The sequence below is a fragment of the Onthophagus taurus genome, chromosome 5, assembly GCF_036711975.1.
Source record: "Onthophagus taurus isolate NC chromosome 5, IU_Otau_3.0, whole genome shotgun sequence".
Lineage (NCBI taxonomy): Eukaryota > Metazoa > Arthropoda > Insecta > Coleoptera > Scarabaeidae > Onthophagus > Onthophagus taurus.
Genome location: NC_091970.1, coordinates 5570361 through 5585030, shown reverse-complemented (window position 1 = coordinate 5585030; position 14670 = coordinate 5570361). Strand labels below are relative to the sequence as shown.

Sequence of the window (14670 nt, the reverse complement as noted above, 5' to 3'; positions counted from 1 at the left end):
AACGTTGTAATTAACGGTTCGACGATGACACGAATGAAATGGGAAATATTTAGGGGTTGATATTAATGCTCATATTAAGACGACCATCTGGTTTGGTCTCTATTTTTCTTTTTTTGTTGAGGGTGGTTACGAAATAATAAATATTTCCCTCTTTATTATACATAAATAGAAAAATTTCACCCATACAAAAAATTAAATTTGTATAAACCACTTTATAGAAAATGAAAAATCTTTTAAAATGAGCCCAAATATGACTACTTTATCTTTAAAACCATCAAAATGATCTAAAATTGACAATCCGCCATTTTGAATTTAATGTCATTTATCATTTTTTTTTTTCGTTTTAACAGTTTTTAAGATCAACTTAGATATAGAAAATGAAGAATCCTTTAAAATAATTCCAAGCACGACTACTTTACCTTAAAAACCATCAAAGTGATCTAAAATGCACTCAAAAATGCATGCCATTTTGAATTTTAAAAATACATATACAGGATGATTAAAAAAACCGCTGACAGACTTCTAGGGCAGGTAATGCATCAAATATTAAGATGAAAAGTCTTAATATACATGGGCTTGCAAAGGTGTTATAGGAAAATGTAAGTTTTGTTTCAACATTTTTTTTCTCAATATTTTTCCATTCCAACCCAACAATTATTATACATCATTTTAAAGAGAAAGCTTTGAGGTTTAATTTAGAATAAGTCTCATTCCTTAATTTCAATAAATACGGCTTCCAGGAATTTTTAAATTAGCATCTTTTTTGATATTTTTAGGTTATACGAAAATGTAAGCTTTATTTCAAAATTTTTTTTTTAATATTTTTTCAATCCAACCCAACAATTATTATACATCATTTTAAAGACAAAGCTTTGAGCTTTAATTTAGAATAAGTCTCATTCCTTAATTTCAATAAATACGGCTTCCAGGAATTTTTAAATTAGCATCTTTTTTGATATTTTTAGGTTGTACGAAAATGTAAGTTTTATTTCAACTTTTTTTTTCTCAATATTTTTCCAATCCAACCCAACAATTATTATACATCATTTTAAAGAGAAAGCTTTGAGCTTTAATTTAGAATAAGTGTCTTTCCTTAATTTCAATCAATACGGCTTCCAGGAATTTTTAAATTAACATCTTTTTTGACACTTTTAGGTTATACGAAAATGTAAGCTTTATTTCAACATTTTTTTTTTAATATTTCTCCAATCCAACCCAACAATTATTATACGTCATTTTAAAGAGAAAGCTTTGAGCTTTAATTTAGAATAAGTCACATTCCTTAATTTCAATAAATACGGCTTCCAGGAATTTTTAAATTAGTATCTTTTTTGACACTTTTAGGTTATACGAACATGTTAGTTTTAACTCAATACTCTTTTTCTCAATATTTTCTAATTCAACCCAACGATTATTATACATCGATTTAAACAGAAAGCTTTAAGCTTCAATTTAAAATAAGATTCATTTCTTAATTTCAATAAACAAGGCTTCCATTAATTTTTGAATTCGCATCTTTTTTGACACTAATTAGATTATGCGAAAATAGAGGGATTGCATATTTTGCTAAAATTGATTCCAAAGGCCTTTACTGAGTGTATTTTGATAGCGTTTTTATTCTGCCTAATTCTGTCACAAAGTTTCAAAATTTTTTACTTCTTGGGACACAAAGGGTTAAAGAATCCATGTATATTAAGACTATTCATCGTAATTTTTCATGTATTATCTACTTTAGAAATCTGTCAACGGTTTTTTGAATCACCCTGTATATACATCCATTTTTTTGTCATTTTGACAGTTTTTAAGATAAAGTAATCGTGTTTGGACTTATTTTAAAGGATTTTTAACCGACATAAAGAATTAAGAGACCGAAAATGACTTCGGTATGGCGTGTTATCAATTAGAAAACATTTTAACGATAGAATTACGAATTCCTAATGAATAATTTGTTGTTTAATGAATCGTTTCTAGCAATAACTTTCCACGATCTGGGAGAATACGTTTCAGTTATGATAGAGTGAACGTGGACAGTTTTCTCATTAAGTGCGATATGGCTCATTTCCACTTAAATGGAGTTATAAATACAGAAAATAGTAGAATCAGTCCTGTCTGGTGTTTTAGTTTTAATTTTTTGGTGTTTAGTGACGTCAAACGACTAACCGCTCCGTTTTTCTACGAAAAATGATGCTGTTAATTGACGTAAATAAATAACGATGAAAAAATATGCTCTGAAACACGACATTCTAAAGCCAGGAACAACAGATGATAGAGGGTACTGTCAAACTACCCTCTATCATCTACCTCAGCCCATCTTCTCTCTCTCTTACACTTTCTCCCAAACATTCCACTATCTCTCTTTTATCTTTTTTTTACTTTATGTCCATCAGCTCCATATTCTATTCAATTCCTTGTTCCATGTCCACACTTTTGGAATCCTCTCCATCCTTCATTGCCATGATGTCGACCTATATGATATTTCCATCACTGAACTCAAGTGTATGATCGCTATTATCAGGGTTTAGTACTTGCCATCATCATTGGTTATTAATGAATGCATATCTTGAAATCTCAACACATACAAATACACAACAAAGTTTTTCTCATTTTCTTAAATATTCCACCTTAACACAATCATCCATTAACCTTATTAATTTTCTTGGTAATTTTTTTGGTAAGATAGAATCTGTCTAAAATAATTGTAGACTTCATTTTAGAGGAAAAGAAAGATCTTAAATGATTAAAGAATTTAAATAATGTTTATAAAGATCACTTAATAATAGAAAATTAAGTGATTTAAAAATCGATTAATATTCAAATCAAATTTGTAGCGTTTTGATTTCGAGGTGAAACCCGCCTCGAAGAACACTCATTATACAATCATTGTAGTTTCGCTACACTTTCTAAAAAAAATCCGGGCTCATTGTAGCGAAGAATACTTCCTTTAACTTTAGAATATCTCCGAACGCAACTCGAGCTTAATGCATATCAGGGTGAAATGGCTTAGTTTTACAAAGATGATGATCGTTTTAATAAGAAGAATTAAATCGAAAGTTTCATTTCGAGATTTTCTCCTCAGTGAAATTTGAAACGTGATCGACTCATTTAATTCTTTATTAATTAATAAAGAAGGGAACGAAGAAAGATTGCAAAAACGAGTGATTTTATAATTACTCGTTAATCTATAATTAAAGTGCTCATCTTTACATCTAAAATTTATAACTAAAGTTAAAAGATTTTACTTTCACTGTTATTGACTTCCTGATTCGGTGAATTAATGACCGAATCAATTTATAATTATTATTGCCGGTATAGATTTAATCAGAAACGAAAAAGAAGTTTTAAAAAGGAAAAGGTGATGAGCAGCTGCTCCTCATCCAATTCATTTCAATTGAAAGGCAATTCTGTGGTCACCTGCATTTTATAAAAGCTAAAAAAGAAAGAAATTTTAAGAACCGCTGCCTTGTGGTCAGGTCGAAAGCAAACTGCCTGGTTGCTCTCTACACATTTAGGCCAACCAAGTAAACTGGTTGCGTAACGTTCAATATTGATGTAAAAGGAAATATAAATATTTCATAAACACATTATTTTAACTAAATAAATTTCATTTTTTTCTTTTAGAAGACAACATTCAACAACAACAACATGGCACGCGACAACCCCTGTATCAACAACTGTTATTCAAAAACAACCACCTCAATCCACCAACAACATTCAAAGCCCGGAAAGGTTAAAAGGTACAACTCACGACCTCTTCGAATTATTAGAAAAAGCTCAAAGTTCAAGACTCGACGACCAAAGATGTGTACTTCCGGCGTATTTCAAACAGGTCAGTTTAAATGATTAAAAAAATTGTAATAAAGTAAATTAACCACGTGGGTGCGCAGAACGTTTACGCCCGTCACGGCGCAGTGGGCGTCAACAGACACGTTGATTGTTGAAACTCTTGTTTGTCGTTGAGATTCACTCGCTAAAAGACTCTCTTTGTAATAGTACAAGACGTCGTCTTCTAAAGACACCCACAGCGCCCTCAAGTCTTCTCAATGTTTTCTTCTTTGCTTCCCAATGATTGACCGTTTCGTTACGAACGTGTCCGGTCTTGTTCTTATCTCGAATACCGCCCACTCGACGTTAATAACAGGGGTAATTAATCAACTCGAAGTAAATGAATTATTGAATAGACGGCTCGGTTTTTCTTGTTGATTGCGCGTTATGAACAAAAATGTATTGTTAATCAAAAAAGTCATGCTAATTTTTTGTTTAACTGATATAAACAGAAAAGAGCAAAAAAAAGATTTGAATAGAACTCGTTTTGAATGAAATATTGCTCCGTTCGCTTTTACGATTTTAATTAGACGGGATAATTTCGTTTTGCCCCGCAGTCAAAGGCTAAAAATAGAGGCCTGCTTTTGCCGACGCTCCTCCGCACGTTATTAACTCAATTACAAACCTAGCCCAGCCTTTTTATTCATTCCATTTCTACCGCTTCCACCTCCCCTCGATTCTTCACGTCTTTTAAATTCTCCACGTCATTTAAACTCCCATCTCATAAATAAACTCATCTTTAAAAGTCTCATTGAAACTGACACGTAATTTTAATAACAATTAAAATCGCCCACAAATTATCAATTTGACCCAATATTATTTGTAGTAATACATTTAAAGTTAGTGGCGCCATCTCTTAAAGCGCGCCTAAACTAAGGAAAGTAAAGTAAAATGGGTAGCCTACATTTTCCAATAAAGGAAGTTCGAAAATGTACCACTAGATGGCACCACTTGTTTAAAAATTACATTTATTATAATAATACAAAAATTTTTTTTAAATAAAAATTATATATAATTTAATTATTATTTCTTATAATTATTAATTAAATTAATTGAAATTAATTTTTGTTTAAAACTAATTGATGATTCATCTTCCTTTCACTTGCTTTTCGTTATTGAACGGTCTGACTTTTTGTTTGTGATGCTATGTGACCGAGCAGTTACGGCTTTTGCGGTGAGTGAGTCATTCTCGTTTGAAAGAGGGGTGAGTTACATGTGTGTTGACTCAGTTCGCCGATCTTTCGAATTGAAAAGAGGAAGCGAATAAAAATCTGGATTCGCGTTGCGAAACGTAAATATACCATAAACTACGGAGTATATACCGTCGGCGACGACTTGATGATGCCAATTTCGACGTTGTGTGCATCTCAACTTTGCGAGACGCCAACTTACTATATACTGTAAGCGAATTTAACATGTAAATTGGAGCCGGAATGTATAAGTATTCCCGGTGCATATTATATCCGGATCGGTTGCAATTTCGACTGAATTATGCGCCCCCAAATCATCGTCATCTATATTTATAGATAGATTCGTCTTTATCTTATTTGCAATTTGATGACATTCCAAATTCTATTCTCAACGGAGTAAAAAGCAAGATTTGAAATCATGATTTCACCCCCATAATTTCCCTTATGACTAAATTATGTTTTTACACTTCGTATTTGTCTCAAAAGTGAAAAATCCTTTGAAATGACACCAAACTCGATGGGGTTGTCTCAAAAAATAACCGAGATATAACCGGAAATATAACTAAAAACAATGGAATATCGTTAGTTACAAAAATAATCATGTCTTCGTTGTTTTTGAAGATAAATATGGGGCGTTTAGGCTTATTTTGATTGTTTTTTAGTGTAGATGACGAATTTGATAATAAATTGTAAAAAAATATTTATTTTAGATAATCTAATCTCAAAATTAAATATATTTTTTGTGGATTTTGTGGTTCAAAATGACTCCAAATTCGATGGTGGTTGGGATATAATGGGGTTTGGATATAATCATACAAGTTTCCAGGAATAAAAACTCATGCTGCCAACAAGTTAGCAGATCCTAGTTGGTTAAATAGAAGTCTATTGATACCAGAGCTCATTCTGCCAACAAATTGGCTGACTTCAGAATGCAGAAAAGCGTTTGTTGATGCAATAGCTCATTCTGCCAGCTAGTTGGTAGACTTTATCGTACAAAATACAGGTGTTAGGGTGTGAAAGCTGATGCTGCGAACGAGTTCGATAACTTTATCATGCAAAGGTACTTAGGCCGGCCGACGTCTTCTAAGTTGACCGAGATTATTGCTTCCATAAATTCCAAGCATGTGCACTTGGTTTCGCGTTAGAAACCATTAATAGCTTTATAGAAGAAATAATCTCGGCCGACTTCGAAGACGTCGGCCGCCCCAAGTTATATTTGTGATATAAGAAATAATCATACAGGTTTCAGGCTAAATAGAAGTCTATTGATACCAGAGCCCATGCTGGCAGTCTTTAGAATGCAGAATAGGCGTTTATTGACACAATAGGTCATGTTAATACCTAGTTGGCAGACTTTATCATGCAAAATATAGATGTCGCGATGTAAAAATTCATGCTGACAGCAAGTTGGCAGATCCAAGCTGACTGAATAGATGTCTATTGATATCATAGCTCATGGTGCTAATAAGTTGGCAGACTAAAAACGTAGAATAAGCCTTTGTTATGATATCTGATGATGATATTTGGCACACCTTAATATAGTCATGGGTATACCTCAATATCGTTTCTAATAATTGTTAACATCGCCTTGGACATTCCTCAATATCGCCTCACACCTGTCAATATCAAACCTGACATCTCTCAATATCGTCCCGGATTTCTCGCACTATCATTCTTAACACTTCTCAAAATCGTTCCGAAGAAGCTCATCATCAATCTGTTTTAGAAATAGTGATTACAAGTTATAATTTAACGTAATATACACTTTAATTTCTCAATTCCTAATCATATTCGAGAAAAATTTGAAATGAAATTTTAACATTTTATGTTTATTAACCTTAATAATCTTTCTTACATTTGGCATATTCAAGAGAATAAAAACAACGTGTTTTGTGTCACGTACCCTTATTACGATACGTTTGGGCAAACTCGTCAGCTTATTCTTTTTCTTTTCTTCATTTATCCCTCCCAGCGGTATTTTTAGAAAACGAGACATCGTCTGGGGAATCCTTAAAACGAATACGAGCATACACGGCCCTTTTTGGGGTGTTAAATATTTCGCGTTTCTGGTCTAATTCCATTACAGCGATGACGGGATGTTCGTCGTCGACCGTTATCTAGGGCGCTTTATCACCTAGAAACTCGGTTTCCAACCCCATTTTGTATACGCCTCGCTATGTTTACGACGATGTGTTCGTCTACAATGTTATCAACCCTTTTTATGGAAGGATCTTTTTCTTTTTTTTTTTTTCGTTATGATTACTTCTGGGGATTTTAAGAAAAGAAAAGGTTTTTAAATTTTACCTGAGTACCAATTGAAATGAATGAGATTAACCGTAAAATCTTGAAGAATCAATTTTTATTACCTGGACTTTTCTCTTCTGGGAAGGTTAAATTGAATGTACCTTTGAAATATGGTTGTTTTAAGAGAAATCTACGTCGTTTTGGTGAAAAATGATGCAACGCCCGATGCTATTATAATCATCCATCAAAGGGAGTTTCATTTTTCAATATTCCTTCGATCCTATTTTTTTGTTCCACCCATCATAATCGAAAGCGTTCAATTCCTGCAAGATTTATCTCAGAAATACCTTTTTTACTCACTTATTTTCCTGCCGCATCGCATTACTAACGTCCGCTTCCTTCTTTTCAACCAGGAAATCATTTTTCAAACAATCAAAAAAAAAAAACAAATACAAAAGAAAATCTTGTAATATTACAATTCCATACAAAATATATAGTATTTAGGTCACGTTTCCCTTCCGGTTCTTCTCTCTTTATACCAAGTCTTATCCTTTCGACAAAGGGACTCGCGTAATCAAATATCGTGACTGTGAGGGGACTCAAAGTCCCCCTTTATGCTCGTTTCGGACTACCTGTTCGCACGCGGATAACTTTGATACCTTTATATCTACCACAGTAAGAGGGAACCAAAAGGAAGTGTGTGAGAATGAAATGGGAACTAAAAAAAAGGATGGAAAAGGAAAGGATAAAAGCGGAAAGGAAATGGATCCGCGGACCATGATTCCTGTTTCCTACGCTTTTGACCTGTGTTTATGTCTGTGGTTATCATGGTTTTTAAGTTCCCAGGAGAAGACAAAGTCGTGGAATTAAGTTGTACTTCGTCAAATAATTTTATTAAAAGAAAAAAGATTACAACGGTATTTTGTAATTTGTTTGTCCATCATCACTCGCGTAATAACTCGAGCCAATCCTTAGTTATTACCGCTCTAATTGAATAAAATTACCTCAACTTCTCATAATTGTGTTTTGAAACGCAAAGAAATTCTCGAAAAGATCACCATGTTAAAAACTTTTTAAACAAAAAATAAACTTTGAAAAAGGTTGTTAAAATAGTAGAGAGAGAGAAAACTAATCGAGAACCGTTTTCTTCGGTGAAAAGAGTCGACGTTGAATAAAATAACGTTTTCCGTTCGTTCGATGTTCGAATTGAAAGCGAATTTTACGGTTGAAAACGTTTTAAAGGACCTTTTAAAACGGACATTTCCTAGCTAGTTTAATAATTGTTAAAAAATGACGTTTTACCGATTTTATTGTGCGGATGATAAAGAATGAATTAAACTCTATTTTTTAATTCTGATTAATGTTTTCAAATTGAAGCGCCAAAAAGAAGAGTTCCTATTGGTCAGTTTTATGCAAAAATTACACTAAGAAAATTCGAGTTGTTCTCAGTATGGCTAAACACGAATGGTTCTAGGTTTTGTATTAGTTCTAGTGATAGTGTTAGTGTAAAACTAGAACTAACACTAAACCGAGAACTAGAAACATTCGGATTTAGCCGCACGTCTCTCAAGACGGCTAAACCCGAATGATTCTAGTTCTAGGTCTAGTGTTAGTTCTAGTTTTACACTAGCACTATCATTAGAACTACTACAAGACCTAGAACTAGAATCACTCGGGTTTAGTAGCTGTCTTGAAAGACGTGCGGCTAAATCCGAATGTTTCTAGTTCTTCTAGTCTAGTGTTAGTTCTAGTTTTATTTCAATAAAAACCTAAAATCCTGCTAACTAGCCCTACCAGCCGTCTTAAGAGAGGTATAGGTAACCGGAATGTTTCTAATTCTAGGTCTAGTGTTAGTTCTAGTGCTAGTATTAGTCTAGTTTTATTTGTTATTCAACGCTAAATTATTGTATATTTTTATTGAGCTATAACGGACACTGCCTTCCCCATATTAATCCGTTAATTTTAGTATAATGTCAAATTATATTGAAATGTTACATTTTATATGGTATCAAAGTAAGTAGATTAAACAAATAAGTAATTAAATTCGTAATTAGTTTATTTTTAAAACTCCCGCAAAAAAATAGCTTTGAAAAAAGTTGCTTTTTCATTTTACTCCTCCGAATTAAAAAATAGAGTATAGACTATAGTATAATAATAACAAATACACATTAGCTTAAAATAAATAAACAGGATAACTGACGTAAAGAAATAAAGACAAAGTGAGAAAGAGTTATATGAGGCATAAATTCCAACTACTTATGTTGACGTTACGGAATGTGTTTATGTTTTTCGACCGATTTTCCTAAAGATATCTCTCGAAATGAATACGATTTTGGATAAGTAAAGCATTTAATTTTATCTGCTCGCGTTATTACGAAGTGAATTTTTTAAAAAGTTTACACCAATGTTGAAATTGATTGCGTTTACTCAGCTAATAAATCGAAATGTTAACAAAACGGTTGTTATGTAGGACAAAACGAATTTTTATTTCATGGTTATAACGTGAATAATAATTTTAAATAATCTTACTCAATATTTTTATGTCGATTTATCAAATTAGAACGATTTTTTAATTATTAAGTAAAATATTAAATCATTTAAAAAAAATCTGTTTCTGCTACCATAAAATAATAATAATAATAGGGATTAATTGAGATACGCCTCAACCTGAATAATTCCATGCCAACGCCTTAAACAACATCTTTCCCTACACAACCAATATGGCGATTCGGCTGATGATGAGTATTTACTCGAAACCGGTACCGTACGAAATGCATTTTTAATTGCATCTTTCTCTTTTTTGCTACTAACAAAAATTCATTCTGTCCGGTCAATGATATAATAATCAGAGCCGTCTGAATATCTTGGTCTTTATAGCTGTTAAATATTTAAACTTAACGGCTAGTAATTTATTAGCAGCAGCCACATTTTCGCTATATCCATTTTTTAGTTTTATGGCCAAACACAGAGCACAATTTATTCGTTTACACTATACCATGGATGTAAATGATACACACCATTCCATTCGAAATTGGATGGTCCTCTACTTTTATATATGCTCGTACTTTTTAATTTTTTCCAACGAATGGAGATATATCATTTGCACGGGTAATAAAATTAAAAAACGCTAATTCCTTAGTCCTTTGTATCCCTCTATATCATTATTTGTAATAGCTTAATTAATATCGTCCCGGACTTCGCTTAATATCGTTCTGACATACTAGAAGATGTTTCTGGACATGCCTCAATATCGTTTTGACATACCTTATTCCGACAGAAACTGTATCAGCGTCATCTTTTTTTCGCACTAAAGGATTTTCTTAATCATAAAATAAAGTGGCTCGGATAATCAGCAATAACAACTTCATGTCTACTTTGATCTTTGGAGATTTTCAAACAATCCTCCCAATATTTTTGAATAACCCACAATATCACCCTTGGAAATAATTAACATCATCCTGGACATCTCTCAATATTTTTTTGACACATCTCAACATCATTAAAGCCCTTAATATCGTCCCGAACATTTCTCGATAACATTCTGACATCTCAACATTGTCCTGGAATTACATCAATGCATCCCAGGTGACTTGCAAAATCAAACCAGATATTCCTCAATATTGTACTTAGCATTCCTCGACGATAACTTTGAAAATATGACAGAATTTGTTGAACCATCAGATTTAGTACTATTTTATCATATCTTAATATAGTCTGAGACATCAGTTATACCTCTGCATCATCTCTTCTGGAAACTTTGCACATCTCTCAATGTCAACATCATCTTTGCCATTTTCTGTATTGTCTCTGATAACTCTCAACATTGTCTTGGGTATTGTTTTTGACACAATTCAACATGTCTATAACAACCCAAATGTTATCGTGAATAAACACCGTCTCACACAACGATATCGTCGCTTGGAACTCTTAATTGATATTGAGGAATATCGTCTAAGATGTTCTCCGCAATGTTGTGCCTAGCACATTTCGACGTCATTGTCTCTGACATCTTTCAATATGCTTCCTAACATCTTTGCACACCTCTCAACATTATCCTGAATATGTCTCACCTCGACATTTATACTATGTTTATTAAAATTAATTCAAATTTCGCGCATCCGACTTTACCCGATTTCACCCGACTCGTGCTGTTCTCGTCCTCTTATTGGTCGTTTCATTCGTTCCACGGCCGCCTGTCTGGCAGTCTCTCCACTTGCGCTCTCTCGGTTTTCAGTTGATTCGCGAACGCAAACGAGAAAGGAAGTATTTTGTGCCCATGTTTCGTTCGCGCGAATACATTTATCGGACGAGACGTCGTCTTTTACGCGAATAGTACTTATTAATTTTAACAACGCTTTTTGTGCGTAAAACTTTGTTTTAAGTGAATAAAAATTTTAATGACTTCGTTATTTACCACAAACTAAAACATTAAAAGAAAAATTCTTATAGTTATTTTAAAAATTAATTCGAGAATACGAATAAGGTGATTGGTGATTTTGTATTTTGTTCGTTTCTTGATGAGGAACTTCAGTGATTCGGAAAGGAATACCTTACCTAGGGGTTGGGTTAAACAGGCTGTTATGGGGGTGTTTCGATGGAAAGAGCAGCCGGTTACCGGCACCAGGACAACAACTACGACGGACACGTTAAACAGAGGAAGTGCACTGCAGGTGACGCATTTTTAATTAGGCTCTTTCCTTATTTTTTTTTTGTGTATAGAGTTGAATCGTTGGGTTGGGTTCGAATAAAAATTTTTTATTCGGCAGGTGGGTGGCGTAAAAGGCAAAGGGTCACAAAGAACCATCTGTCATATACACATACACATATATATGTATATATATAAATATATACTCATTAATTTGAAATTTGTCCCAAATAAGCGGGTTACCCGAGTAAGCAGTGTCCCAATTAAGCGGAATCGACTGTATATAATAATTCTTATTTTTGACTTTTTTTCTATCTTTTAAAGAAAAAAAAGTATCAAGTTACGAAATTTTCTTTTGTATTTTGCCTTAAAGTTCGTTTGAACTTAAAGCGGTCACTTAAGCGTCTAATAGACACATAAGGAAGTTTAAAAGTCGAAACTCGAATGATAAATAGTATTTCTCGCCTTCAAAGCGATTGGGTTAAAATAAAAACTTCTTGTGTCGGTGCCGTGTGCGGTTGCGGTACAGAAATGGTATCGATGTGGGGCACTTTCACAAATCTAAGTAGTAGAAGTGAACGTCGTTGTGGTATCGAGACTTGGTAAATAACTAAATATATTTATTTCTTCGCCTCTTTCTTGCTTCGTTTTCTTGCTATTAAACAACAACAACGACTCCGTTTTAGTTAAAACGAAAACCGATCCGAGTAGAAAAAGAAGAGTGTGTGGGAGAAAAGGAGAGAGAGGAAGAATCGATCTCCACACACGACGGCAATTACTACACAGATGCTAACAGCCGCTCAGTTTTCGACCATCGGCGACGTTTCTCTTTCTCTCTATTTTTAAACAACACTCAGTATACCGTTTCCGTTTTGTTGAAAGGAAAAAACGTGACTTGGATTCGAAATTTACTACCGACTTTTTAAACAAGACTCTTTTTATGGTAAAAAGATGACGAATAACTACGGATATGTAAATATGACAAAAAATTGCGTCCATCAAATGTTCAAACATTCGAAACACCCCCAAAATTATTTATTAGCAATTTTTTCGTGCGTTTTAAAAGTAGGACATTTTCGTAAGAACAAGTATAACAGGATTTCCGACCTTATATTCCGCACAAAAATCTTAACGGATTATAATCGCTTTTTGGAGGATATGATATAAATAAACCGATTTAAGTTGATCAAGGTCTTTACCTTCATAACGTCGAATACAATCTTTATTGGAAAAGGATTAATAATTCTATTTCATGTGTTACGCGTTTCGGTCATTTAGAACATCCTCAGGATAAAATCTTACAAAAATTGTCTGTTATGTTTTGCATTAAAGAAATATTATCTCAAACTTTGTCGATGAAAAGAATAATAAGCTTCAAAATGTCAATTATTACCATACTATTCACCGGGAAATTAAAAGATCGATTTTTTTACCAGTGTACAGCGCCAACTCGCAAAGATATCAAAATTTTGTATTAAAATAATCGATTTTAAATCACATTTTAAACAAATTTTATACGAAACATTTTTCGATAAATATTTTAATGTGGAAAACGTCCTATTCAGTGGGAAATTAAAATTATGTTATTTCGAAAAATGGTATTAACAAAAATTGTTTATAATTGAATTCTGTATCAATATTGTTTATAAATATTTTTGATACTATCGATAATTATTAAGATAACCTCAAAAATATCGATTTTTATACCAGTATATAGCGCCATCTTGCAGAGATATCATAATTTTGTATTAAAATAATCGATTTTAAATCACATTTTAAACAATTTTTTTTTCCATAAAAACTAATATGCTTTTATACATCCTGAAATGTCATCATTGCCGTACTATTGATATATTTTGGTAGAAAATGAAACGGTTACGTTGGAAACAGTCAAATGTCAAAATTTAATATAACGATTTTTTGATAAATATCGAAATGATCTTAATAAAAATCAAAAATGCTTTAATTTGATACCAAACTTGATATATTCGTGTTCAAAAATAAAAAAGTTAGGTTATAAACTGTCAAATGTCAAAATTAAATAACGATTTCTTGATAAATATTGAAATGATCTTAATAAGAATCAAAAATGCTTTAATTTGATACCAAACTTGCTATATTTGTGTTAAAGAAATGAAAAAGTTAGGTTAGAAACTGTCAAATGTCAAAATTAAATGTTACGATTTTTTGAGAAATATTAATATGATCTTGATAAAAATCAAAAATGCTTTCATTTGATACCAAACTTGCTATATTTGGGTTAAAAAATGAAAAAGTTAGGTTAGAAACTATCAAATGTCAAAATTAAATCTTACGATTTTTTGATAAATGTTGAAATGATCGTAATAAGAATCAAAAATGCTTTCATTTGATACCAAACTTATTATGTTTGATAACAACATACAATCGTTTGGGTTAAAAGATAAGAAAGTTGGGTTAGAAACTGTCAAATGTCAAATATGAGTCATCGTTAATATCATTAATACTTTTTTTTATGATTTATGATTTCACCTTTTGTTTTTCATTTTAATTCGTTAAATTACAATTTTCTGAGTTGACACTGTGGCAATTGACTTGGTGCTGGGTTGGGTTTCGATTCATCATTATGATGTATTATATATTTTTTTTTTATATTCAAGGGCCAATGAAAAACAGTTTAGCATTCTTGCTTAACTGACTTGGTCCTTTTTAGCTCCAAATTTAGTTTAATTGATATTTTGTTCGATTACGTTACTTTTTTATTGTTGTTTTTTATTTTGTAGGTTCTTT

At 32.4% G+C, this 14670-nt stretch overlaps 1 protein-coding gene across 6 annotated transcripts in view; it reads left to right on the top strand.

Annotated features, from left to right (window-relative positions):
* Window positions 1-14670, top strand: part of LOC111426165 (Rap GTPase activating protein 1) — a 71057-nt gene that overhangs the window by 27178 nt on the left and 29209 nt on the right. For 5 of the 6 annotated variants that reach the window (XM_023060550.2, XM_023060551.2, XM_023060552.2 and 2 more), the window contains one exon: window positions 3619-3826. In XM_023060550.2, coding sequence (XP_022916318.1) covers window positions 3619-3826 — 208 coding nt within the window. Of the gene's footprint in view, window positions 1-3618; window positions 3827-11483; window positions 11927-14670 lie in introns of those variants that run through there. The other variant, XM_023060555.2, reaches the window with a different exon arrangement.